At 38.8% G+C, this 25,189-nt stretch overlaps 1 protein-coding gene and 1 pseudogene across 6 annotated transcripts in view; one reads left to right on the top strand and one right to left on the bottom strand.

Moving 5' to 3' along the window:
• The window catches only part of Ift81 (intraflagellar transport 81), a 123,046-nt gene that overhangs the window by 22,084 nt on the left and 75,773 nt on the right, over positions 1-25,189 (top strand). For all 6 annotated transcript variants that reach the window (XM_063225595.1, XM_063225594.1, XM_063225599.1 and 3 more), the window contains 6 exons: positions 1,445-1,510; positions 2,033-2,143; positions 3,305-3,389; positions 9,196-9,359; positions 10,747-10,842; positions 12,783-12,929. In XM_063225595.1, coding sequence (XP_063081665.1) covers positions 1,445-1,510; positions 2,033-2,143; positions 3,305-3,389; positions 9,196-9,359; positions 10,747-10,842; positions 12,783-12,929 — 669 coding nt within the window. The remainder of the gene's footprint in view (positions 1-1,444; positions 1,511-2,032; positions 2,144-3,304; positions 3,390-9,195; positions 9,360-10,746; positions 10,843-12,782; positions 12,930-25,189) is intronic.
• Positions 13,740-13,859, bottom strand: LOC111754868 (small nucleolar RNA SNORA40; annotated as a pseudogene).

Consider the following 25,189-nt stretch of genomic DNA (forward strand, 5'->3'; position numbering starts at 1 on the left):
CAGAGTTGCTGTCTGTCATCTTTTCCTCCTTCCCCATTGTCAAATAGATTGTCTTATTTAAAAAAGAAAAAAAGCTGGGCATGGTGACACACTCCTGTAATTTCAGCACTTGCAAGGCTGAGGCAGGAGGATTGTCGTTGAGTTCAAGGCCAGCCTGAGCTGGGGATTTAGCTCAGCGGCATAAGCGCCTGCCTGGCAAGCAGGCAGTCATGAGTTTGATCCCTGGTATTGATAAAAAATGAAAAAGACAAAAAAAAAAAAAAAAAAAAAAAAAAAAAAAGGCCAGCCTGAACTGCATAGGAGACCCTGTCTCAAAAACAACCCCAAAACAAAAAAAGATTAAAACAAGAAGAAAAATTTGGTAAATGTATTTAAATCTTTTTCTTGGTATTGTATTATATATAAATGCTGTAATTTCCTTTTTGCAAGTAATGTCATGTCATTAAACATTTTTCATAACTTTAAAATGACTTTCATTGTATTATGTTGTAGTGTATGTAACAATCCTCAGGCATTTAGACTGTTTCAAATTTTAGATATAATTGGCATCAGTTAGAATCCTTGTAGAGAAATCTGTGACTCTTTATGAATATTTTATTAGGATAAATCCTCCAATATGGGATTACTGGGCTAGAAGAGAAGTGTATTTATCCTAAGACTTCTTAGATTATTCTTGAATACAGTGATACCAGTAGTAACAGTGCCAGTTTCCCCAATTATGTCACTCTTTTTTTATCAGTACTCAGAATCGAACTCAGGACCACCCGCTTGCAAGGCAGGTGCTTATGCCGCTGAGCTAAATGCCCAGCCCCTAATTCTGTCATTCTTGACTACTATATACATTTTACCTTCAGAGTTACTACATTCTTTTTTTCAGGTTTAGAAAGGATTTTGTTTGCTTTCATTATACTATATTATGGGACTAGTTAAAAACTAAGGTGATTGTTTTTAAAACCTTTATTTTCAGGAAATAGTTGGTTAATTGGCAAAACCAGATACAAATTTAGGTCTTGAAAACATCATACCCTTAAAAGTTATTTTGATGCAAAATTGGCAGGGTGTGTGGCTTGGCATCTAACACAGCAGGTGGGATGTCAGCAGCTGCTGTTCATGGATTTAGACCTGCACATTTTCCGTTATAGAAGATTTTTGAAAATCCTGTGTCCATATTTGGAGTCAGAACAGCACAAATGTGCTGGTTGGCAGCTTTACCTTGCTGCACTCTAACCTGCTTTAATGCTTCTTTACATGAACAGTAAGCTGCCAAAAAAATTATCCTGCATAAAGAACCCTGGGGGCAAATAGAAATGCCCTTTATCCCAGAGAGAGATCTCTATTCCTTACTGCTCTGGTTATAAATGACGAAAATGGTGGATGCATAGTCATATAAAAACCTGATCTGAGTCCTGCAATCTAAGAATGTTTTTAATAATCCTCTTTTTAGGATATCAGTGCAATGGAAGAAGAAAAGGATCAGCTCATCAAGAGAGTCGAACGTTTGAAGAAGAGGGTAAGGCAAAAATGAACAGTGCGGGGCTGGGAATTTAGCTCAGTGGCATAAGCGCCTGCCTTGGAAGCAGGCAGTCGTGAGTTCGATCCCCGATACCGATAAAAAAGAAAAAGACAAAAAAAAAAAAAAAATGAACAGTGCGTCTACGGCCGTACCGCTCTGAGCGTGCTTGGTCTCGTCTGACCACAGAGGCTAAGCAGGCTCAAGCCTGGTTAGTACTTGGAAGAATTAGCACTGGAGACTTTGGGCCCACAGCCCGGGGACTGGCAAAGTCTTAGGAATGCAAATAAAGATTAAGCGAGGCATGAGTGTCCATCGGAGGACGACTCAAATAACATTGAGGGAAAGGGAATCTCCCTAGGCAGTAGCCCAATGTCTTCCAGGATTTGGAGTCTGGAGCGTGGCTGTCATCTCCAGGGAGTACTGTTTACCCCAGCGAAATGAGAAGTGGATGTCTGAGTCACGCACTAATTTCTTTCTCAAACCTGACAGTAACATGTACTGCGTATTCGCTCACTGTAGGTGGAGACAGTTCCGAATCACCAGCAGATGCTCAAAATAGCAAGGCAACTTCGAGTTGAAAAAGAGAGAGAAGAGTGTCTTGCACAACACAAGCAGGAACAAAAGAATCAGGTATTCACGTAAAGTTTCTATTCTCAGGATGAACAAAGTCACTCATTCTGATCATTCAGATGCGAAGAAAAAATTTTAGAATTACAGAATTTCACCTTTCCTTTGTTAACATGACAAAACATTAAGAGTGTTCTGTGGCACCCACAGCACCCACAGCACCTTCCTGTGGGTTCTTACTCCATATCTGTCTATAGCTATCTTTTGATTCGTGTTCTTCCAGCACTGTAACCTGCATCAGTAAGATAGATTAACTGCCAAGGAAACGTGTAGACTCTTAAACGGTTCCTTACATTCCAGGGCTAGAAGAACGGCCATTTTGTTCCTCTGCTACAGTGTCGTCTTTGATTTACTCCAGTAACATACCAGCAATCATGAGCAGGCTCAAAATCACTCACACTCCTGTTTTTAGATTTTGCTTCTATTACTTTCATTGACTAAAACTTTATCTAGAGCCAGTCATGGTGGTGCATACCTGTCATCTCAGCACTGGGAGTCTGAGGCAGGAAGATCACAAATTGGGCCTAGGTTGGTCAACTTAGTGAATTAGCAAGATCCCGTCTCAAAATCAAAATCAAAATCAAAAATGGACTGGTTATGTAGCTCAATGTGAAGGTCTGGGTTCAACCTCACTACTAAAAAAAAAAAAAAAAAAAAAAAAAAGAATCTGAGTAGATTATATATGAAAACAGTATTTCAGAGTGGTTTCATTTCCCATGAAGTTGGCAGTTTAGGTACTGAGCTCTGCTGGAGCTTGACTTGACACCATCATGGTTTCCCTGCAGTGCTAAGCTTGTGTTTCCTAAGCCTCGAATAGTTATGCATCATCAGTTTCTGGTTCTGAAACATCGTTGTGAGAATGTTAACGTTTCTTAGGATTAAGAAAATCATTTTACAATGAGAAATGTCTGATGGATATATTTCCTTAACAAATATTTTGCCTTCATCACCAAGTTAACTAAAGAAAAAAATTTTAAAAGCTTTTAAAAATTTTTATATGCAAAGGTACTGAGAGAACTAGTTACATTTTTTGTTTAATATAGTAATTTTCTCAGTTGTTTCTTTTTAATATCATAACAATTGCATGTATTTTCCACTGTTTGCCTGTGTGAGTGGTAAGTTTCAATAGACTAAGCGGGTTGTAAATCTTATTGTATTTTAAAGCTGTTTCATGCAGTGCAGAGACTGCAAAGAGCACAAAACCAGCTGAAGAATATGCGCCATGCTGCAGCAGATGCAAAGCCCGAAAGTAAGTAGGAAGTTCTTCTACAATGCTTAGAAAACATTAGGATAAATGTTTTCTAAATTAGGATAAATTAAATTATCCTAAATTAGGATAGCCCTTAAAGCCATCAATTAATGGGAATTAATTCTCATCCAGTGAAATGGCAGCATTTGGAATACTACTTCATAGGTGGTGAATGGAGCTCTGATGAAGACGTCCATGAATTTTCTTTTTTTATTTTTGAGACAGAGTCTCGCTCTATAGTTTGGGCTGACCTTGAACTCACTTTGTAGCCCCCAGGCAGGCCTTGTACTCACAGCAACCCACCTGCCTCAGCTTTCCAAAATGAGTGCTGGCACCACAGTCATATGCCGTCACCCAGGCTCATCCCTGGATTTTCAAACAAGTTCCTCCCCAGCTTTTCTCTCAGAGGGGGAAGGGAATGATAGTGACAGTGACTAGCAAGGAGGCTGCCCTCTGTGTGGCTGTGTACAGTGCTCAGGGCGGACGTTGTGGGAAGAGTGTGACCTGCTGCTTTAGGGTCAGGGTTGTAAAGCAAATAGTAAAACTTGAGTCTATTACTTTTCTCCTTGCTGAGGCAAAATACCCAATGCCCAGAGTTAAGGAAGGGAGGATTTATTTAGCTCACACTTTGTAGAGGTTTTAGTTCATTATCAGCTGACTCCAGGGCAAAGTAGCATGGCAGACGAGAACAGCAGAACAACTGACCTTAACAGCATCTCCCTGCCCCTTTTATTCTTCATCTGGGCTGCTGGGATGAGGGCAGTGGCAAACCAACCAGTCAACTGATCGCTCACCCTTTCTCCTAACATTGCACACCAGATTCAGACACCTCTGAAAGCCCCGCCTATGACTGCACGGGGCTTTGGGGGACAACTAGACACAAACCATAACGTTATAGGACCCTTAATGCTGAGTGCTTTTCCTAGTTTGTTCTGTAGAATAATAGGGCTAACTGGTGTGAGTGTATCTGGCTCTGTGCATACATACTTGACATGAAGATAAACTTATCTGATAATCCAAGTTACATCAGCAAACCCACCCTAAGCATTTTAAAAATGTTTTTGCTTGTCAGAATGGAGGCCATACAAACTGGAAGAGCAGTACAAAGATCTCATTTGTATTGGAGAAATATTACAACATAAAAGTCTAGCTGATAGTTAATGCAGCTTTCTGTGGTAATCCAGAAAGTATAGATGATGCATAGAATGACCGTAATAAAAAGGACAGATAATTCTACATGTTGGAAAGAATGTGGAGAAATTGGAGCCTCATACACTGCTTGTGGAAGTGCTAAATAATGCAGTTGCTTTGGAAAATAGGTGGTTAAGTATAATGTTTGGTAACACATGAGCCTACATGCCCTCTCTTAACGTGTATGTCCAAAGGAATCAAAACACTTGACCCCATGAACACTTGAACATAAATGTTCATAGCAGCCTTATTCGTAATGGCCCAAAAGCAGAAATAGTGCATGTCCTTCAGCTGATGAACGGGCTAACAGAATGTGGCATGTCCACACAATGGAATATAGTTCTGCCATCAAAAGGAATGAAGTACCAGTGCTTGCTTAGGGTGACGTGGGTGGACTTGAAAGTGAAAGAAAGCACATACCCGAAGACCTCAGGTAAAACGTCCAAGAGGAAAATCCATAGAAACAGAAATCAAATTCATGGTTGAGGGCTGGGAGGACAGCTGTGTGGATAAGGCAACTGGTGTGAAAGTGAATTTTGAGGTTTTTGGGGGCTCTGGTGATAATGTCCTAAAATTGGTGCTGATGATTGCACAACTGTGAATATTCCAAAAACTACTACATTGTGTTTTTTGGGGGGGTTTTGTTCTTGTTTTTGGTGGGGGACAGGGTCTCACTACGTAGTTCAGGCTGGCTTTCAACTCTGTGTAGTCCAGGCTGATCTCCAACTTCCAGTGATTCTCTTGCCTCAGCCTCCTGAGTGCTGGGCTTACAGGCGTGTGCCTGAATTATACACTTAAATGAGTGAATTTTGTGGTGTGAAAATTACATCTCTATACAGCTATTAAAAGAGCTAAAACAGAATTTTCATTCTTGTAGACACTGATGCTTTATATTCCTACTTTTGCAATTATTTTAACATGGTATTTGTAATTTAGTTGATGATATCTTATAATTGATAACGTCTTCAAAAATCAGGGAAATAAGATGCGTGTGATTGGTACGTGGAAGCCACGGCACCACAGTGCCCTTACAAGGTGAATGGTTACTGGGTGTTCACTTGTAACTTCCTACCTAGTCTCTCCTTCATTTCTCATGGATTCTGATTCAAGCAGCACCTGAACATAGCTATGCTTTTGGTTGCTGGTATCACTCGACTTTATTAAGTCTCTTCTGTTTAGGAGAAGGTTAGTTTTTAACATGTGAATTTTTTCCTATAACTTAAAAATAATATTCTAAAATAGTATCTGTTTAGTTTTTGTTCTTTGGGATTGATGCAAGGTTGCTTCACATCTTTACTATGAAAAATTCAGATGAATCTTCAAAAGAAAGCCATTATATTATAGCTATTTAAAAATTAATCTCAATAGGTAAGTTGTGTATCAACTAATTTAATAAATATTACATAAGGAATTGGGACTTGAGACTTAACTCTCAGTAGAAAAAAACCTGTCCCACAGGCAGGGGAAACAATTAAGAAAAAATGGTGGAAAACGTGGATTAAAATAAGATTTTGTTTGGTGGCCCACACCTGTAATCCCAGCACTCAGGAGGCTGAGGAAGGAGGATCACCTCAAGATCAAGGCCAGCCTGAGCCACATAATGAGAGCCTATGTCAATAAATAAGTATGTACATAAATAAGTGATTCTGGGTGCAGTATCTGTATTTTGTGAATGGAAAGTAAGGAGCAAGAGGGAAAGAAGTTCTTACTTTGCTAATATCTTTTTGAGAAACAAATCATAAGGATTGTGGTCAGCAGCCTAGGAAGAGAATTCATTAGCAGATATTTGATTGAACCAGGCATTGAGTTTAATAAGACACATCTAAATTTTTTGTAACAAAAATGGCTTATGAAATTTCTTCCTGTTTACTTAAATAACAAAAATAGTTTTAGTGTCACAGTATAGTTTATGATTCTGTACAGCAGTAACCATATTATAAAACACTCTGAAGTTACCCTAACATGACACACTGCACATGCCCATGACACTGAGGGGCAGTTGCTCAGTTATGTAGGGTCAGTGAGATGTTTCAGAGGGTTGGTTGTTCTTTTTCTACTGGGATTGCATCAGGACCTTGTGCCAGCCAGCCAGGCAGGTGCTTGTGCCACTGAGCTATGTCCCTGGCCCTTCAGAGGGTTTTTAATAATAAAGTTTGCTGTGATATTAGTGACTCTATATTGAATTCCTCCAAAATGTTTATAAAGGTATTTTTAAAAATTCTACCTAAGACTAGTTTCAGAGTCTTAAGTTAGATTTTTTAAGAGGACCTAAAATTGATGTAATTGATGTTTTTTAATAGCTTTGTTGAGGTAAAACTGACATAATAAAGCAGCATATTTATTAAAGTTTCTACTTGCCATGCATGGTAGTACATGCCTGTAATCCCAGCATTTGGGATGCTGAGGCAGGAAGATTGCCATGAGTTAAGGCCAGCCTCCAGAGTGACACCCTGACTTAGAGAGAGAGACAGAGAGAGAGAATATAGTTGAAAAAAAGTATGAAGTCTAGAGATTTAGCTCAGTGGCACAGGTGACTGCCTGGCCAGCATGAGGTCCTGAGTTCAATCCCTAGACCAAAAAAAAAATAAAAAAATATACTTGAGCTGGGCATGGTAGTACACTCCGGTGATCCCACAGAGATCGAGGCAGGAAAATTGCCTCAAAGTTGAGGCCAGCCTGGGCTACATATGAGTTCAAAGTCAGCCAAAACTACATAGCAAAACCCAGTCTAAAAAAAATTATATATATAGTACATTTAAGTTATACATATAATACATTGTATATATTATAGAACATACATATATTATATGTTTTATACGTATTATATATATATATTTGTAGGTTTGCACATAGGCATTCACTGATGAAGCCGTCAACATTAGTTTAAAGATAAGTGTCCCCATGCGTTTCCTCGTGCCCTTAGTAATGTTTCACTCCTGCTTTCTCCTCATCCACAGGGAACCATTGATCCGCTGTCACTACAGATGAGTTTGTATTTTCTTTTCTTTCTTTTTCTTGTTTTTTGCTTTTTGAAACAGGATCTTGCTGTTGTAGCCTCTAACCTGCAGCCATCCTCCTGCCTCAGCCTCGGCTCAGCTAGTTGGTATTTTCTAATATATGTGCTGCTTAAGTGAGCACTAGTTTGTATTTTCTAAATTTGAAACCTTTTTATGTAGAAAAAGACTTTTATATCTTTGAGATGTTGATTCCACGGATGTGAAAAGTGAGATATCTTTAAGAACGTGAAGGCAGGGGGCTGGGGATTTAGCTCAGCGGCATAAGCACCTGCCTTGCAAGCGCATGGTCGTGAGTTCGATCCCACTACCAAAAAAAAAAAAAAAAAAAGGGACGTGAGGGTGGAAAAGCTAGTCACCTAATCGCAGAAAGCCGGGTGTGTATGTGATTGGAAATCATCTAGGAATCGCCTCACATGATTATAGTGATTCATTATACACTTTCCTATCCTCCCCTTTCTCCAATTCTAGAGAAAAAGGGAGGAGGACAGAATCAAGGAATGAATGGAAAACTTGCAAATTTGCCACTAATAAATTTTTTATGTTCTTCAACAGAACTAAAAATAGTTTTAAGGCTTTGGGCCAGATTTATTGTGCAATCTACGTACGTAGATTACTTAAACCGGAAACCCAGCATTTTAAAAGTCAAGCCAAAGTTTGTAATGTGTAATGGAAAGATCTCAAGTAAACTTTATAAAGCTCTCTAAGCTGGGACTTTATAATGAAGCTATTATTCACTGAAAATCTATGTGTCATTGTATATCTGCCAAAATAAGAAAACTATTAAGTCTTAAAAAGTAACTTGTCACTTAACTGTAAACTACTACTGTACTTTAAAAAATAAAAGCTACTAAGCCTAAAACATTTATGAATATAATTTATTTCTTTTTTTTTAACTTCTTGTACCTTTTGTAATGTCTTCGTTGGTTTGTAGTTAAAACATTGTAATGTACTACTATTTAAGACGTACCAGAGCCAGGGGTGGTGGCGCACGCCTGTAATCCCAGCCCTTGAGAGGCTGAGGCAAGAGGATCACTATGAGTTTGAGGCCAGTCTGGGCTACATAGTGAGTTCAAAGCCAGCCTGAACTGCATAGGGAGACCCTGTCTCAAGAACTAGAAAAATTAGACTAGAAATATAAATTGCATTGCAAGTATTTCAAAAGAAATCACCATTTGTGTAAGAGTACCAGAGTTAGGTTTCATTTAAGTGTCATTTGGGTAGATTTCTTAAATACTTAAAAAACAAAATATAGCCCCGCAATATATCTAGTTCTGCAAGTGCTACTTTTATATAATTGTGAGATACTGAAGAATTAGGTTGTAAAGTTTGAAAGGTTGTACCAGTTTTTGTGTAATTATTTAAATATTTTTCCATGCAAATTGTGCTCATACTTACTTTAACATCAAAAGATTTCAATGACCAGTTTGTTCGTTCATTTATTCTTTCTTTCTTTGTTTTTTTTTTTTTTTAAACTATATTAGTTACTATCCAGAATGCTATCAATAAAGATGCCCTACTTTCTAGGTCTTAGACTTAAAGAAATGTGTGTAATATACCAGCTCTTTTGGGCTGAATATTCATTTATTTTATTTTTGAAGGTTTAATGAAGAGGCTAGAGGAGGAGACAAAATTTAATTCGTATATGGTAACTGAAAAACTCCCCAAGGAATTAGAGAACAAGAAAAAGGAGTTGCATTTTTTACAAAAAGTGGTTTCAGAGCCAGCGATGGGCCATGCTGATCTTCTTGAACTTGAATCCAAAGTAAGTGAGAGTCTTCTACAGCTCCCGGCTTCGTCTCAGCCTTAGTCCTGTGAAATTATGGAAGCTGCTTCCTCCATGTGTGCTTAGGACTCTAAAGTTAAGCCCTGCTGAGCGATGACAACTCTTATGAAGAATTGTTCCTTAGGAGGAACTATAGAATGCTACACTGTTACTTAATCCCCATTGTATTGTAAAAGCATGATACTGTAACTAATAACTTTAATATATATAAAAATTAATATGTACAAGATTATGTCTTCATAATATCATTTAGATGGCACATTTTAAAATATTTTTAATATCATTACTTTTTATTTCTAAGCATGATATGATAACTTTATACATAAAGCTAACACTCTTAATGCCCTTTCAAGTTTGAGATTACTAAACTTTGTTATACTGTTCACTGAAAACCGTTATATTGTAACTTTTTTCTTTTTTGTGTACGTGTTTTTGGTTTTGATTATTAGAGACAGGGTCTCACTATGTAGTGCAGGCTGGCCTTGAATTCACTATGGAAGCCAGGCTGTCCCTGAACTCATGGTGATTTCCTTTCTCAGCCTCCCAAATACTGGAATTACAGGCATGTCCTACCACGCCTGGCAACTTTTTTGTTTCCTAGAAATAAAATACTAATTAGATGTATTTAAAAAAATTAATAATTATTGATTGTGAAAATTGATTGAAAGTTTTGACTTGCTAATCCTTGGTGTACTTCCTACTCACTGTAATTAAATACATAATTCTGACTTTTTTATTCCTTTAATTTACTTTGAGAAGTTAGAGGTCTAAGTCAGATTTGTCTGAAATTTAAAGTTGTAAAATTCACAGGAAACCTCTATCTTTCAAAGACTAGATATGCTGAAAGCCTTGTTTTATTTGTGGATAAACTATTTTCCTCTTTTGGATTCATTGTTAGATTTTGGACAGATTTAAGGATATGATAATAGCTGTCAAAGAATGCAGATCATTATTAGCACAGCGCGCTTTAGATGTGGAGCTGAGTTCTTGAGTTCTTTGTACTCAGCCCTAGTGGAAGGTTTGTCTGTGTGGGCTTTCTCCTTACAGTGACTGCAAGTCAAGATCTAGATGAGGGCTGACCTGGGTGCTCAGAGCACATCCTTTCAATGATGCAGAAGTGTTTACGAAACACTTCTGGGGTCATTTAGATACAGATAATTAAATCCATGTAAGTAATGAAACTGTATATATCGATACTATGAAATATAAAATTACTTCTAAAAATAACCCTATCAGTCCATTCGTGAGTGGTCTTGTTCCTCCCACCCAGTCGTACTGATGTGAGTGTAAATTCGGAGCTGGGTTAGCCATGTTCTTAGTTTGCACAATCGCAGTCTTAACATATTTTGCTTTGATACTCTCTTAGATAAATGAAGTAAACACACAGATCAATCAACTGATTGAGAAGAAAATGATGAGAAATGAGCCAATCGAAGGCAAACTCTCACTATACAGGCAACAGGTATGATCACTCTTCGGGCCCATGTATATAGATCTGTAATTTGCTTGATAACAGAGTCATCAAAACCACCAGCTCTGTTACCTGTGGTCTTCAAGTGAGAGGCAAGTGGAAAACAAATGTTCTGTCATTGCCAACCTCCAGATTAGTGCAGAGAATCAGTGGGAGGACCACAAAAGACATAGTTCAAGTTTGAAGTCAGTACATGAGATGGTGTTTAATTTCCTGAGTGTCAGTCAATTATGGTGACAAAGCTGTTTGTGTTTCTGTCTGTGAGCATGGAATTGTTTTATTATTATTCATTTTTAAATTAAAGTTTACGTTAGATAGTATAAATCAAAATACTTAAGACTTTTTAGTGATTTAAAAAAATATACTTTTCATATTTAAAGTTAGTTTTCAAGGGCTTTTCTCTCTCCAAACAGAGTTTGTTTTTCTATAAAAGTTGTTGATTTGTTCACTATAGTCTTTCTATTGGTTTTTTAAAATTAGGTATATAAGCCAGATGTGGTGGCACATTCCTGTAATCCCAGCACTTGGGAGGCTGAGGCAGGAAGATCTTTGCAAAGTCGAGACCAGTCTGGGCTACAAAGTGAACCCAAGACCAGCCTGAACCGCATAGCGAGAGCCTATCTCAAAAAGACCCCCCCCCCAAAAAAATTAGGTATATAATATCCAAGTCCCTATTTTTAGGTTGTTACACTTCTGATTGCTTTCTTTTGTCTAGGAGTGTTAATACCTTCAATGCCTAAAGTGTAGTGGAGGTATTAGGCATGTTATCTTATGCCTGTCCTTAAAGGGAAATAATTTTTCTTTTTCTATTAAATAAGACTCTGTATTGCACTGATATATATCCCTCCCCGCTCCTCCACTGGGTGCTGTTTATTAAACCCAAGGCCCCGCACACACGAGGCCGGTAGTGCTGATTCCGTTTCTTCTCCTCCTTTTATTTATTTATTTTGAGGCAGCGGCTTCTGTGATTGAGGCTGGCCTTGAACTCATGCCAGTCTGCCTACTTCAGCTTCCTGAGTGCTGGATTACGGGCCTATCTACCTTCTTTATTTTTTAAGATTGAATATTTGCCTATCTTTTCTTTTGAAACAGGAAGGACAATGGAATTTTTTAAAGGGCTCACATTAGGGATGACCCTTCTTTTACCAAATTCGTTTCAGTACATACTTGTACTGTTTCACTTACTAAGACAATTTGACTGTTTTTCTTGACTAGCCTGGTCATGATTCATTCAAGGAAACCCCCAAGAGTTGCTAGCTAATACAGAGCACTACCTTCATGGCTAAGGGCAGGCATGTGGATTGTGTAAAGATCTACATAGTTCTGGTGAGTCAGTTTTTGATTTTGAGGCTGCATTTTATTTGTATTTTATTTTATTTTGGTACCAGGGATTGAACTCACAACCTCGTGCTTGCCAGGCAGGCGCTTACACTGCTGAGCCTATATCCCTGGTCACATTGTATTTATTAGAATGTCCCAAATACAGTAGATGTTTTAACTTTTCATTTTAAAAGTGTGGATATTGAATTTGGTAAGGTAACTTGTGTTGTAGTTCCAAAAATAAAGCATTCTCGTGTTCTTCCAATGAAAGGAAACCCACCACAGAAAAAAACAGTAGACTTGGTGTCAGCTTCTATTTCCTTAGCTAGGATGTACAGCATTGGAGTGTTGAGAAGACTTGAATGTTTTGTTTTTCTGTTGAAGTGTCTTATATTTCAGGCCTTTTGTTTTCCAAATGTTTTTAGGTTTACATTTGATACATGTTTGTGCTAAATGATAATCGATTGAACAGTAGGGCAGGGGTATTGGTCAGGAAAGTCAAGGTGGTACTGCAGACTCAGCGTGGCAAATTTAAAAAGCAAGCAGTTTCACAAGATAATAAAAATTTGATTACATATCTTGTTTTATATTCATATTAAATGCTCAATTAGGCATCCATCATTTCTCGTAAAAAAGAAGCCAAAGCAGAGGAGCTTCAAGAGACTAAGGAGAAGTTAGCCACCCTAGAGGGAGAAGTGTCTGCCAAGAGAAATCAGATCCGTGAGTTTGATGGCACTGAAGTTTTAAAAGGAGATGAGGTAATTGGGGTATCTCATGGGGAAGGGATATAAGTATTAGGTTTCATTTGAAACCATATTTTTTACTTTCTTAGTCTTAATGAGAATCTTGTTTCATTAAGCCTTCTTGTTTCTGGGCATAGTGAAGCACACTGGTAATCCCAGCTACTTTGGAGGCTAAGACAGAAGGGTTGGTTATAGGTTGGAGGCCAGCCTGGGCAACATAGCCAGGCCCTGTTTAAAAATTAAAATTCTTTTTTTTTTGGTATCAAGGATCAAACTTATGACCTCACATTTGCACAGGCAGGCGCTGTGCTGCTGAGCTGTATCCCTGGCCCAAAATAAATTCTTAAAAGTGTTAGGGATGTAGGTTTAGAGGAAGAGCACTGACTTGGCATGTGGATGGCACTGATTCACCCCCATCCTATAAAAACAAACCAAAATCCCCTCAAAACTGAGTCTTTTTGCAGTAATGAGATATTCCTGATGTAAAATGGGAAAGACTTAGTGATTTTATGAGATAATATTCTTTTTTTTTAAAGTATCTTCATGTGCCACAGCATAAAAACTGGAATACTGAATCTAGTTTGTTCATATCCTATACTGTACATTAACTTTAGTCTCAGAATAAAACTTAGGCTATCATGTATTTTTGTTTTTGCTTTGTTTTCTGAGGTAAGGTTGCATATAGATAGATAGATAGATAGATAGATAGATAGATAGATAGATGGACAGATAGATAGACAGATAGATAGATATGCCTGAGCTTAATTCCTTTTTCCTCAGTCTCAGAGTTCGGATCACAGACTTGTACCACCCACACATAGCAATAATATTCCTTCTTATATGTATCAAAAATCATACTGAACAATGAGTCCTGGGTTATATTTTTTGCACCTGTTCAGTAAGTTTTTAGTCCACCAAGTTAAGACAAAAACATACTCAAGTGCCATAGTAGAAACTAAATTTGTCTTGGTTGGTAAATGTTTTCATAAAGGTCTAAGAAAGTATCATTACTAACTTTTTGTTATAATGTGTATTTGGCCAGTAGGGCTGGTACAATTAAAATGCCCTTATTATAGATGGTTATGTTTTTAAAAGTCTTGTATTGTTTTGTACTTCAGGTTTGAACAGTACTGTAACAGCTGCTGTTGCATTTATCTCCTTTCGAATTCCTAAGATTACCATAGTAGGACTAGTAATTTGTTTATTGATGGCTAAGCTTAAGTATCAAAACTATAATTCCTCATCCCCTTTTCATAAAGTAACCTCAAGAAAGACTTAATGAATAAAGCCAAATATGTTGTCTCAGCTTAGTACTTTTTAAAAAAATTTAATTTCAGGGGCTGTTGATATAGCTCAGTGGCATAAGCACCTGCCTTGCAAGCAGGCAGTCGTGAGTTTGATCCCTGGTACTGATAAAAAGAAAAAAGACAAAAAAAATTTAATTTCAAATAATATGTCACATTTAAGTTCCTGAATATTGCCTGTGTGCTACCAACTCTTGCAGGTTTTTAAATTGTTTTATATTAACTACAGACCTCAGCAAAAGCTGCTTTGGAAAACTGCTTATATCCAAGGCTCATTTTTGGCTTTGAAGTGTTATTGAATTCATACCATTAAAAATTGGCAGTGAACCTTCACTGTGCCAAGCAAAGGAATCGTTCCAGTGGTGCCGTTTTTCTCTGGGGTGCTTTGCATTGTCACCTCCCGGCATACCTGTCATCGTGTCAGAGAAGTCAGAGATTTGGGAAGGCAACTATGGATGGGAAATTTCCTTTGGGTTTTTCATGTCCACTTTAAGATGGCCTAAGATGTGGCGGGGGTATTTAGGTGATGCTGAGGAGCTAACGTGCGACTTCGAGACGTCATTGCTTTGGTGAGGAAGAGTGGGTTAATTATGAGCAGTTTTGTGCTTTAGAGAAGACCACGCCATTTCCAAGCATTTTTATCTTGTCTTAAGAAAATGCTGTTCGATTGACAGGAAGCTGATGACTGTGGCCACGTTGGCACAGATAGTGCTTCTCATTCAGTGTTGGATGTTCTGTCTGTGCAAATGTGAGGGGAAAGAACCAAGTGCCAAGTTATTAGCCTTTAATTTTGAGAAATCGTGGTGACACTCAAAAGAACACTTTCTAACGAAAAAAATACAGCTTTAGAAAGGGTATGGTCAGCTTAATTTTTGAGTAATTTCTGATTAGGAACTAGAACAAGTGAGTTAGTTGGCAGTTACCTAAAGGAACAGAAGGTTTCAGGGAACATGATGCATAACTTTATAAAGAACAAATCCTGGTAGACCAATTTTATTTTCAACTTTGATAGAGGGATAGGCCATATGGACAAAGGGAAGAAGTTTGTCACACTTAACATTATATAAGATTAGCTGAACTTCATTGAAGTTTCTGATTTGGTATCACATGGTAATCACCAAAAAGTCACGGCCTTTGCCACTTTTCTGAGAGTGCTGCAAGATGGTGGCATGGGTGCTTGGGAAGGATGCTTCGCTAGGAGCACATGCACAGGGAGGAAAGGGGGCTGATGTTTAGTGAGCCGTTTTTATACGAAGCTCTGTGCTAAATGCTTTTACAAACATATATTTATTTGCTTCTTACAAGATACACTACTGTCATTTCTGTTAGACCAATAAGTGAGGCTCAGGGAACTTACAGAATCATATAGCTAATAAGTGGACAACTTGGGAGGCAGGTTTCTCCATTTTTTTGTTTGTTTGGTTTTTTTGAGATAAGGTCTCACTATGGCGTTCAGGCTGACCTTGAACTCACTGTGTAGTTGGCTGGCCTTGAATTTGTGGCAATCTTCCTGCCTCAGCTTCTTGAATGCTCGGATCGCAAGCATGCAGCACCACGGCTGGCCTCTCCCGTATTTTTATTGGCCTTGAATAATTACTTTTTTTTTTTTTTTTTTTTTTGTCATTTTCATTTTTATCGGTACCGGGGATCGAACTCACGACCGCCTGCTTGCAAGGCAGGTGCTTATGCCGCTGAGCTAAATCCCCAGCCCCGAATAATTACTTCTCTAAGATTTTTCTATCTATGCAATGCAAGGGATTGGTATTCACTGTTAAATTTGGGATTACAAGGTAGTCACATGAAAAATGCACGAAATAACAGCCATCAAAGCTTCTGACAAACTCAGAAGCTTAGTTAACACATAACATCTGGCATCTGCAGTAGTCATTCTCATGGGCGTGGGATGCTGGGTGCACGAGAGAGAGGAGAGAAGCCATGCAGAGGAGCAGTGAAGAATGTAGGCTCTAGAACTCAGTTGTTTTGAGTGCAAATCCTGGTTTGTTGCTTTTCAGCTGGGTAACTGTGGTCAAGTTTCTTAATCCCTTTGTGGTCAGCAGTAAAATTGTAAATGCTGCTAGCGTAGAATTATTGTGGGGATTAGAGTAGTGCTTGTAAAGGTTTGTAGAACAGCCCTGGGAACGTGGTAAGCTCGGTGCATTGGCTACTAAAATGTGTATATTGTTGTCAGTCACCTGAGTAAAACTCAGAAGCTAGAAGTATAGTTTACAGACAGCTTCAAAATCAAAACCAGCGTTTCTTAGATTGAGAGTAATTCAGCAGAAATAACTATGAAATGATTTCTGTTGAGGAGGAAACAATTTAAAAAGGTTGAACATGGATTAAGCACACCTTGCTGAGGGTTATGTAAGCACCATTCACGGTGCTGTTTACGTGTGCTCAGTCCTCATCAGTGTTTTATGTCTTTTTTTAATCGGTACTGGGGATCAAACTCACGACCGCCCACTTACAAGGCAGGTACTTATGCTGCTGAGTTAAATCCCCAGCCCCTCCGCTTTTTTTTTTCTTATCAGTGTTTTAACAATATGTCTTCAGGCTGTGTGTACAGCAGTGTGAATGTATCCATGGTACAGAATGGTACATTGAAAAATGGTTAAAACAGAAAATTGGTTTTTTGTACATACAGTCTGTCCTAATTTATCCTCTTAAAAAGCATGTGAACTAAATATTCTCTCCAGTTTGTAACTGGGGAAACAGACATTCCCATCACTTACCTAGTTCCCTGCGGTTAGCACTCTGCCAGGCACAGCCTTGAACACAGATCTGAACACTTCTGCATCTGCGTTCCTAGGAGAGTTCCGCATCCTGACATCTCTAAGGCACCGTGAGACTGGGTAAACTGTGGGGATCAGGGCCATGCTGTGGATGTCACTAATTGGAAATGTTTGCTTATTAAAACTGTGTGATAATTAAAACTTCATGCCTTAATTATCCATACATAGTTGTTTAACCAATCTTAGAAAAATTTAGAGACATCACTGTGTTAATATGCACTAGGTCCTAAATTTATTTAGTGATAGATATACAGATAGATAGATTTGGTTTTTGTTTTTTGTTTTTTGTTTTTTTTTTGAGCTAAGGATGGAACCCAGGGCCTTATGCGTGCTGGGTGAGCACTGCACTGCTGAACCTGAGTCAGCCCGTGTCACTTTCTTGCTAGATGTCAGTCAGCAGTTTTTTTGATGTTTGGTAATGAACTGTACATTTTTGGTGCTTCTTATGCCATTAAAGTTAATATTCCTGGGGGCTGGGGATTTAACTCAGCGGCACAAGCGCCTGCTTTGCAAGCAGGCAGTCGTGAGTTCGATCCCCAGTACCGATAAAAAAGAAAAAGACAAAAAAAAAAAGTTAATATTCCAGCTGTTACATTTGTCTCAGAATTTTAGCTCTTCTAATCACAGATGGCAAGTGCTACAGGTATTCATTAGACGTTTTCATTAGTATTGCCTTGACTTCTTTATTAATAAATATGAGGTGTCTAAAACACTTATTTCAGGGCTGAGAATATACAAGTACTGACCTGGCAAGCGTAAGGTAATGAGTTCTATCCCCAGTAGCAAAACAAATAAACCAAAAAACCCCACTTTCAGTATATTTTGCGTATCATTATAACATTTAATTTTTATTATATTGCTTGAGACAATGCAAAGGATGTAAACAAAGGAAAAAGCACAGGAATGTGTTTATCTCTTATTCTGCCAACTTACTGACAGGAATTTTTTGAAGAGCTAAAGTTATCCTCTTAACAGAGATGTATTCTTTAGCCAGTCTAGTCTGTATTGATTTCTTTTTCTTCACATCAGTATTTGGGAAGTGTTAAAGGTTATATTTAGAAAGTATACTTTTAGCAAAATTTAATAATTATGAATATTTAACTTTTTAAATTATTCTATTTATTTATTTATTTTGAGACAGGGTCTTTTTTTGTTTTTGTTTTTTTCTTTTGTTTTTTTGCAAGTGCTTATGCTGCTGAGCTAAATCCCCGGCCTGTGAGACAGGGTCTTGCAATGTAGTTCAGGCTAGTCTTGAACTCAATATGTAGCCCAGGCTGGCTTTGAATTTGGGGCACTTTGTCTTGAGGGTTTTTATATCGGATTTTTTAAGTATATACACTAGTTAAGTTAAAAATCTCTTTGAGTTGATTGTCTCAAAAATTTTTAACTCCTATTATCTCTAAGAGAAGTCACCAAAGGCTGAGGATTTGGCTTGCAGTATAAGCGCCTGCCTGACAAGCGTGAAGTTGTGAGTTTAATGCCTGTACAAAAAAAGTCACCAAAAACATACTCCTTGATCCCAACTAGTTTTTCTATCTTGTCAGTAATTTAGATTATTAATAAACTTTTACTATATAATTTCAACATGTCAAGTACAGTATTAAGCTTGTTGTATGCAGTATCACATTTATTTCATTGTACAACTCTGAGATGCTCTGTTTTTACAGATAAGGGATTGAGTCACATAGAGTTCAAGCTAACTTGCCCAAGACCACACTGCTGCTACTCAGCAGTGCCAGGATGCGAACTGAGCAGTCTAACTCCATAACCCTCAATAATTTGAACACAACAGAAAGAGGGAATAGCCTCAGCCAGATGATCAAATTGTAATTAAAACTCATCTTGGTAGATAGGGGCACTATGCTGAAACAAAATGCTATTAATTGGATTGTAATATAGTAGAATTCAGGTTTTATCTACCAGGTCAACACACACACATTAGGAATGTAATAAGTAAAATAAAAGGCAATACCTTCCCAAGTGTGGTAGCACATACCTGTAAATCCAACACTCTGGAAGCTGAGGCAGGAGGGTCACTGTGACTTTGAGGGCAGCCTGGCCTACATAGTGAGTCCAATGCCAGCCTGAACTACACAGCAAGACCCTGTCTCAAAGAACAAAACAAAGAGCTTGAACTGCTGGCTTGGAAAGCCCGAGGTTGTGAGTTTGATCCCTGATCCCAACCCCTCCCAAAGAAAAAACAACAAAAACACCAAAAGTAATATTCTGTTTATCATTAAATTATGCCTGGAATGTTATTTCACATTTTTGGCTTCATGTCTTAAGAGAAATATAGTCATTTCAGAGTCCCAGATGCAAATGACTAACATGGATGCAAAGTCCAAAAACTTCCTGGGGGCCAGGGATATACTTCAGCAGTACAGCGCCTGCCTGGCAAGCACAAGGCCCTGAGTTCAGTCCTTGGTACAAAAAAAAAAACCTTCTGGAAAGAGGGAGAAGGTGGTGTGCGGAAAAGAGCATAGCAGGCCTGGGACTCCTATCCCTGGGGAAGTCTCTGCTAGCACAGACACCCTTGCCTGGCATCTGGGAACTTGGATTTTGTTTTTCCTTCTTTCTTTTTTTTTTTTTTCCGGTCTTTTTGAGATGGTCTCGATATGCAGTTCAGGGGACCTTGAGCTCACTTTGTAGCCCAGGCTGGTCTCGAACTCGCAATGATCCTCCTGCCTCAGCCTCCCGAGTGCTAGGATTACAGGCGTGAGCCACCGCACGGTGGTCAGGCGCGGTGGCTCACGCCTGTCTCAGATTTTGAAATAATTTCTACCATTTCTGATAAGAATGGTTCCCTGTGCCTACCGTGTGTGAAGAGTCTGGTTTATGTTGAGTACCTGCTTTCCTTGTGGGAGTCTGGGACTTTGGTATGGGATAGGGAGAAGGTGCCTGCATGATCAGCCCCGGGTCACAACTCTGAACCTCAGATGTCTAGTGGCTTCCTTAGTGGTAGCACTCACATGTCTTTATGGCTCATTACTGGATGACAGCATACTGTCATGGGTAACAGGCATGATTGTGACTGCCATAGTGTGCTCTTTAAAAGGTAGCAGAGCAAGCTGGGCGTGTTTGTGCACACTGTAATCCCAGCACTTGGGAGGCTGAGGCAGAAGGGTCGCCGTGAGTCTGAGGCCAGCCTGGGCTACGTAATCGAGTTCAAGGCCAGTCCAGACCACATAGCTAGACCCTGTCTCCAAAAACACAAATCCAAAAACAAAAAAACTAAAAGATGGGTCAGATCTTAGTTTAAGTAGCATCTTTTCCAGCAAGTACACACTCACGCTGTGTTCCTGTCCCATCCCTTTGCTCTGGTTCCCTGGAAGGAACTTTCTTTTGGTGGTACTAAGAGCTGAACTCAGGGCCTCGCACTTGCCAGGCAGGTGCTGTACCTCTGAGCTGCACCCCCAGCCCCGGAAGAAACTCTTTCAGCACTTTCTTGCCTGTTTTGGTACAGAGCGCTCTCCAGGTCCTGGTTTTGCCTCCCCCATGGAGGTAACAGTGATCTGTGATACCGGGCTTCCTGCCATTTAGTTAGCATGGGCGCTTGGAACTAAGGTATGTTAACTAATATAGATGTATTTTTTTAAATCAAAACTGGTAATATTTGTTTTTTTTGTAGGCTTCCAATATGTAATCATTCTAACCACAGCTGTGTATTTCATCCTCTATGTAGTGACTTTTAAAACCCAACCTCAGGTAAACCTAAGTTCATCCCTTAGGCTGATAGCCTCAGTCACTTGTGCTATGAGTTTTGCCATCTCACGGGCAACAGTCCAAGCTTGAAGACTATCTCAGTAGGAGAGCGGACAGCCTGTGTCTCTCCTAGGTGTGCCGTATAGCAACTGATACTTAGGTCTTGGTCATCTCTGAATCTGATGATTTTAAAAAGTTGCTGGGGGTGGTGGTGCATATCTGTACTTGTAGTACAGGAGGCTTCTTGTGAGCTCAAGGCAGCCTGGGTTACACAGTGAGTTCAAGGTCAGCCTGAACTATATAGCTAGACCCTGTCTGAAAAAACAAAACAACAAAAAAAATTTTTCCTGTTTTTTTTTAATCTTTTTATTGGTCCCAGGTATCAAACTCATGACCACCTGCTTGCAAGGCAGGTAGGTGCTTATGCCGCTGAGCTAAATCCCCAGTCCCCCCAATTTTTTTTTTAAGTGACTAAAAAGTCAGCCCAATGATGTAGTGCTAGCACCTTCCCAGAGCTTTTGTTCAAATAATGTTGGTGCTGAGCTTCTTTTATAGCGACAAATGAACTCTGCCTAAGGTTCCGTTGGCACCTGGTGTGTGGAGGTCACCCTGGCCACATGGCCCATGTGTTTTCCCCTCGCGCCCTTACGGGTAGCTCAGCTGTTTTGCAGCTATAGCTAATAGAAAAATGTGTTGGTCAGAGGGGCTTTATAAGCAGTTCTAGACAGGCCATCCAGTTCATTCTGCACCTACTGACAGAAGTCCTAGCGCTCACTTGGAAAGATTATGAAACCATCTTTAAATACTTCAAAGAGAAGTACAGCGAAGATAAGGGAATCCTGGCAAGATTTGCTGCAGCTGGCAGGTCCCGAAGAATTAGGGATCAAATTTTGACACTTATAATTGACTCATCCACCCCTCTCTGTGAGCCCAGGCAAACCTGTGATATTTTTAGGCCTTTTCATATCACAGTGTGCTCTTTGGGGTTCAAAACAGGACCTGAGTGCCCTAAAATGTCCCAAGAGGTGGAACAAAACAGAATCAAATAAACTTGGCTCAGTTCACTGAAATAAAAATAGTGTGTTACACATGAAAGTTAGGTAGCACCATATTTTTAACCCCCAAATTTAAAATTTTTCATATTTTTTTTTTCTGGAGCATAAACTGCCTACCCGGTAGTTGAAACAGGCATCAGAGGTCGTAACAGCTGTGCAGTGTTGACTTGATTTACAGCAGAAACGTAGAGAGATCAGAGGGTCTGATTAGCTGTTTTCTAGGTGGATATTCCTGGGCCTCGGGTTTCACCTAAGACAGGTTTCTCCCAGCATATATCATATGGCTTGTTACGGGCTCTCAGAAGAAGGAGCCGCTAACTAGACACCACCACCGTCTGTAGATAATTACCTTGTTCATGCTTGGCATGCCGAGAGTTTCTAATTTAAAGTTAGAGATGTAACACTAACAGGTTGGGAAAGGTTAGATTGTGCGTGTGTGTTTATCCAGCCCCAGTTAGGGGTGTTTGGAAAGACTGTCACTTTAGCAGGAGGCAAAGGTGCCTTGAAACGTTTTTTCTTGCCTTTGAGCAGAGAGCAGCTCTGAATACAAATGATTTGTTGGAACAACACATGAAAAGATGGCCTTTTTAGGTTTCCTGCAAGTCTGAATTCAGACAGAACACAAGACCCTAAATGGGCAGAAAAATTAAGTTCTGGCCATATTTGTGATACTCTTAAATGGTGGGTGTTATTTCCTACCTCCCCACCACCTCAGGGCTATTCCTAGAGTTTGTGTACATATAAATCCCTTGATGAAATCACTATGATATAAAGTGTTTATTATGTGGTTGTCTTGTAAAGTTCTCCCAGCTAATTACTTTGAATTTATTCAATTAACTTTCATGCTAGATATTAAGGTAGAATCCCCCCCTCCCCCCGTCAGATTTTATTGGTACATTTTAGGTATATATAATGATCACATTCATGATAGAGAATTTGTACCTGTACACGATATAGCTCGTTTCTTTTCCCGCCTATTGTCCTACCTTCCCTTCAAGCCCTCTCTCCCTCATTTACAAAAGCTTTGTTTCTACTTTTTCTTTTCTCATTCTTTTAACTTTTCTTTCTCCCTCCTGTCTCCCTGCTCCCCTCCTCATGTGAATTTTTCTTCCTGTTTCACAATACCACCCATACATTTTGATTCAGGGAGATAATTTGCAGCAGACACAGAGATTTTAGGTTTCATATAAACATCCAGAATGATGCCAGGAAACTAGTAATTCTTTTGAGTCCTCAGTAAGCATGAAAAGAACTAGGGATGTGAGCTGCCGCATCCATTTAAAAGGGTAGACCAGATTTTGATCATCACTGGTAACAGCTCTGAAACACATTAAGTGGATAAAAGGAGAGAGAACATCTGTTGGATTCCATTTTGATCTCAAAGAAGCTGAGTCTGTAAAATTGGCCCTAAAGCCAGAAGCAAGCGTGGTAAAACATTAATCCATTACCAACATCAAATGCAAGCAGAGATAAAGATTAGACTTCACGTAATTGAGTGCTGGTCACAGTTCCTACTGGCATGAACCCAAAGCATTAATCCCATTGCTCCTAGGGTCTAGAGTGATAGCTGTGTTTTCACAAATGACAGGCCAAATTGCATATATATCTGGGTACAGTTGATTAGCAATAGCTGCTGTAAAGGGCTTTCATGCCTTGTGGCAAGCTTTACAATTCACTTTAATGACAAATGTGTTTGTAGTGCACAATGAGAAGCTTTAATCTCAGTGTTCCAGTGATTTCTTGCTTGTGTGCTGTGGTTTTAAAAATTAGTTTTTCCTAGCCAGAATGAGGCTGAGGCAGGAGGATCACAGGCTGGATCATATACTGGGCAACTTAATGAGACCCTGTTTCAGAATAAAAAATAAAAATTTGAAAAAATAATTTAAAAAATAAAAAAGTTCTTGGAATGCAGCTAAATACTAAGCCCCTGGGTTTAATCCTCCATACTGGTGTGGAGGGAACACCTTAAAAGTAATTGTTTTTAAAATAATTGTCTTAGGGACTGGGGGTTTAACCCAGTGAGGTAAGTGCTGCCTGGCAAGCCTGAGGTTGTAAATTCAATCCCTGGTACAAAAAAAAAAGTCTTGAGACAGGGGATGTAGCTCAGTGGCTAAGCACCTAGTTGGCAAGTGCCGGGTCATGAGTTCAATCCCCAGTACCAAAAATAAAATAAAAGTAATTGTTTTAGAGCTGGGTGAGATGGTACATGCCTCAAATCCCAGCACATGGGAGGCTGAGGCAAGAGGATTGCTGTGAGTTCAAGACCCACCTGAGCTACAAAGTGAGTTCAAGGCCAGTCTGAACTGTATAGTGAGACCCTATGTCAAAAAGACACACACACACACACACACACACACAAAAAAAAAAAAAAAACCCTGTAAATTTAAAAATTCTTAGTTCCTTTGAAACTGATTTTTTAAATATTCCTTGAAAATTATTTTTAAATATCTCTTTTAAATATTTTTAGTTTTTTAATGACTAAGCAAAGAACTTCCAACTTTTGTTTGTCAAATATTGTTTAACAAGAAAAACATTCACATTTTTCAAAATTAGTATGGATTAATCTTCACTGAATTAATCAACTTAAAATATCAGCCCTTGCAACTTAGATATTAAAAGGAATATAAAGGCAGGCAAGGTGATGTATGCCTGTAATCCCAGAACTCGGGAGGCTGAGGCAGGAGGATCATTTTAGGTTCAAGACCAGCCTAAGTTACATAGCAAAACCCTGTCTCAAAAAGACAAAAAGCAAAAACAAAAAAATAAAATATCAGCCCTCTTCATATAGGATGAATGAAGTCAGTACTTCCTATTAAATAGCAAATTTATATATAATTGATATTTTTACCTATGTTTAATGCCATAACAATGTAAAACTCATATAGCTTCTATTGGTATCTTCCCTCCAGGGTAAAGTTCATATCGTTGCTTTTAGATCAGTACTCAGGCTTTTAAAAAAGCAATCACATCTTGAGATTGTATCTAAAACTATTTAAATTAAACTTTTTAAAACAGTCCTCCTGAATGGGGTAGAAATGATCAAGATGTTTTATATGAGCATACAAGTAAGCCAGAATGAGATCTGGTCTTTATGGGTAACATACAACAATAAAAAGATTTGAATTTTAAAAGTTTTAGAACAACTCTTAATAGAGAACAGGTAACTTAGAACAACTTTGTGGCATATTAAAGTGCTCAAAGTAACAGCAAAGGTAAGAAATATGTCTAAGATTTATAATCCCTTGTTTAAAAAAACCATCTGAATATCTTTTGTAATTACTTTTTCTTCTAATTTGTTTCAGAAGTGAATTGCAATAAAACAATGCACCGGTTCTTTGCTTGTTGGTTGTAAATGCCACGTTAAGAACTCATGACTTTAGTGACAAAGCAGGATATGGTTATGCTGACAAATTTGGGAATTA

The sequence above is a fragment of the Cavia porcellus genome, unplaced genomic scaffold (assembly GCF_034190915.1).
Source record: "Cavia porcellus strain 051 isolate PalLab524CR breed Dunkin Hartley unplaced genomic scaffold, mCavPor4.1 scaffold_16, whole genome shotgun sequence".
Taxonomy (NCBI): Eukaryota; Metazoa; Chordata; class Mammalia; order Rodentia; family Caviidae; genus Cavia; species Cavia porcellus.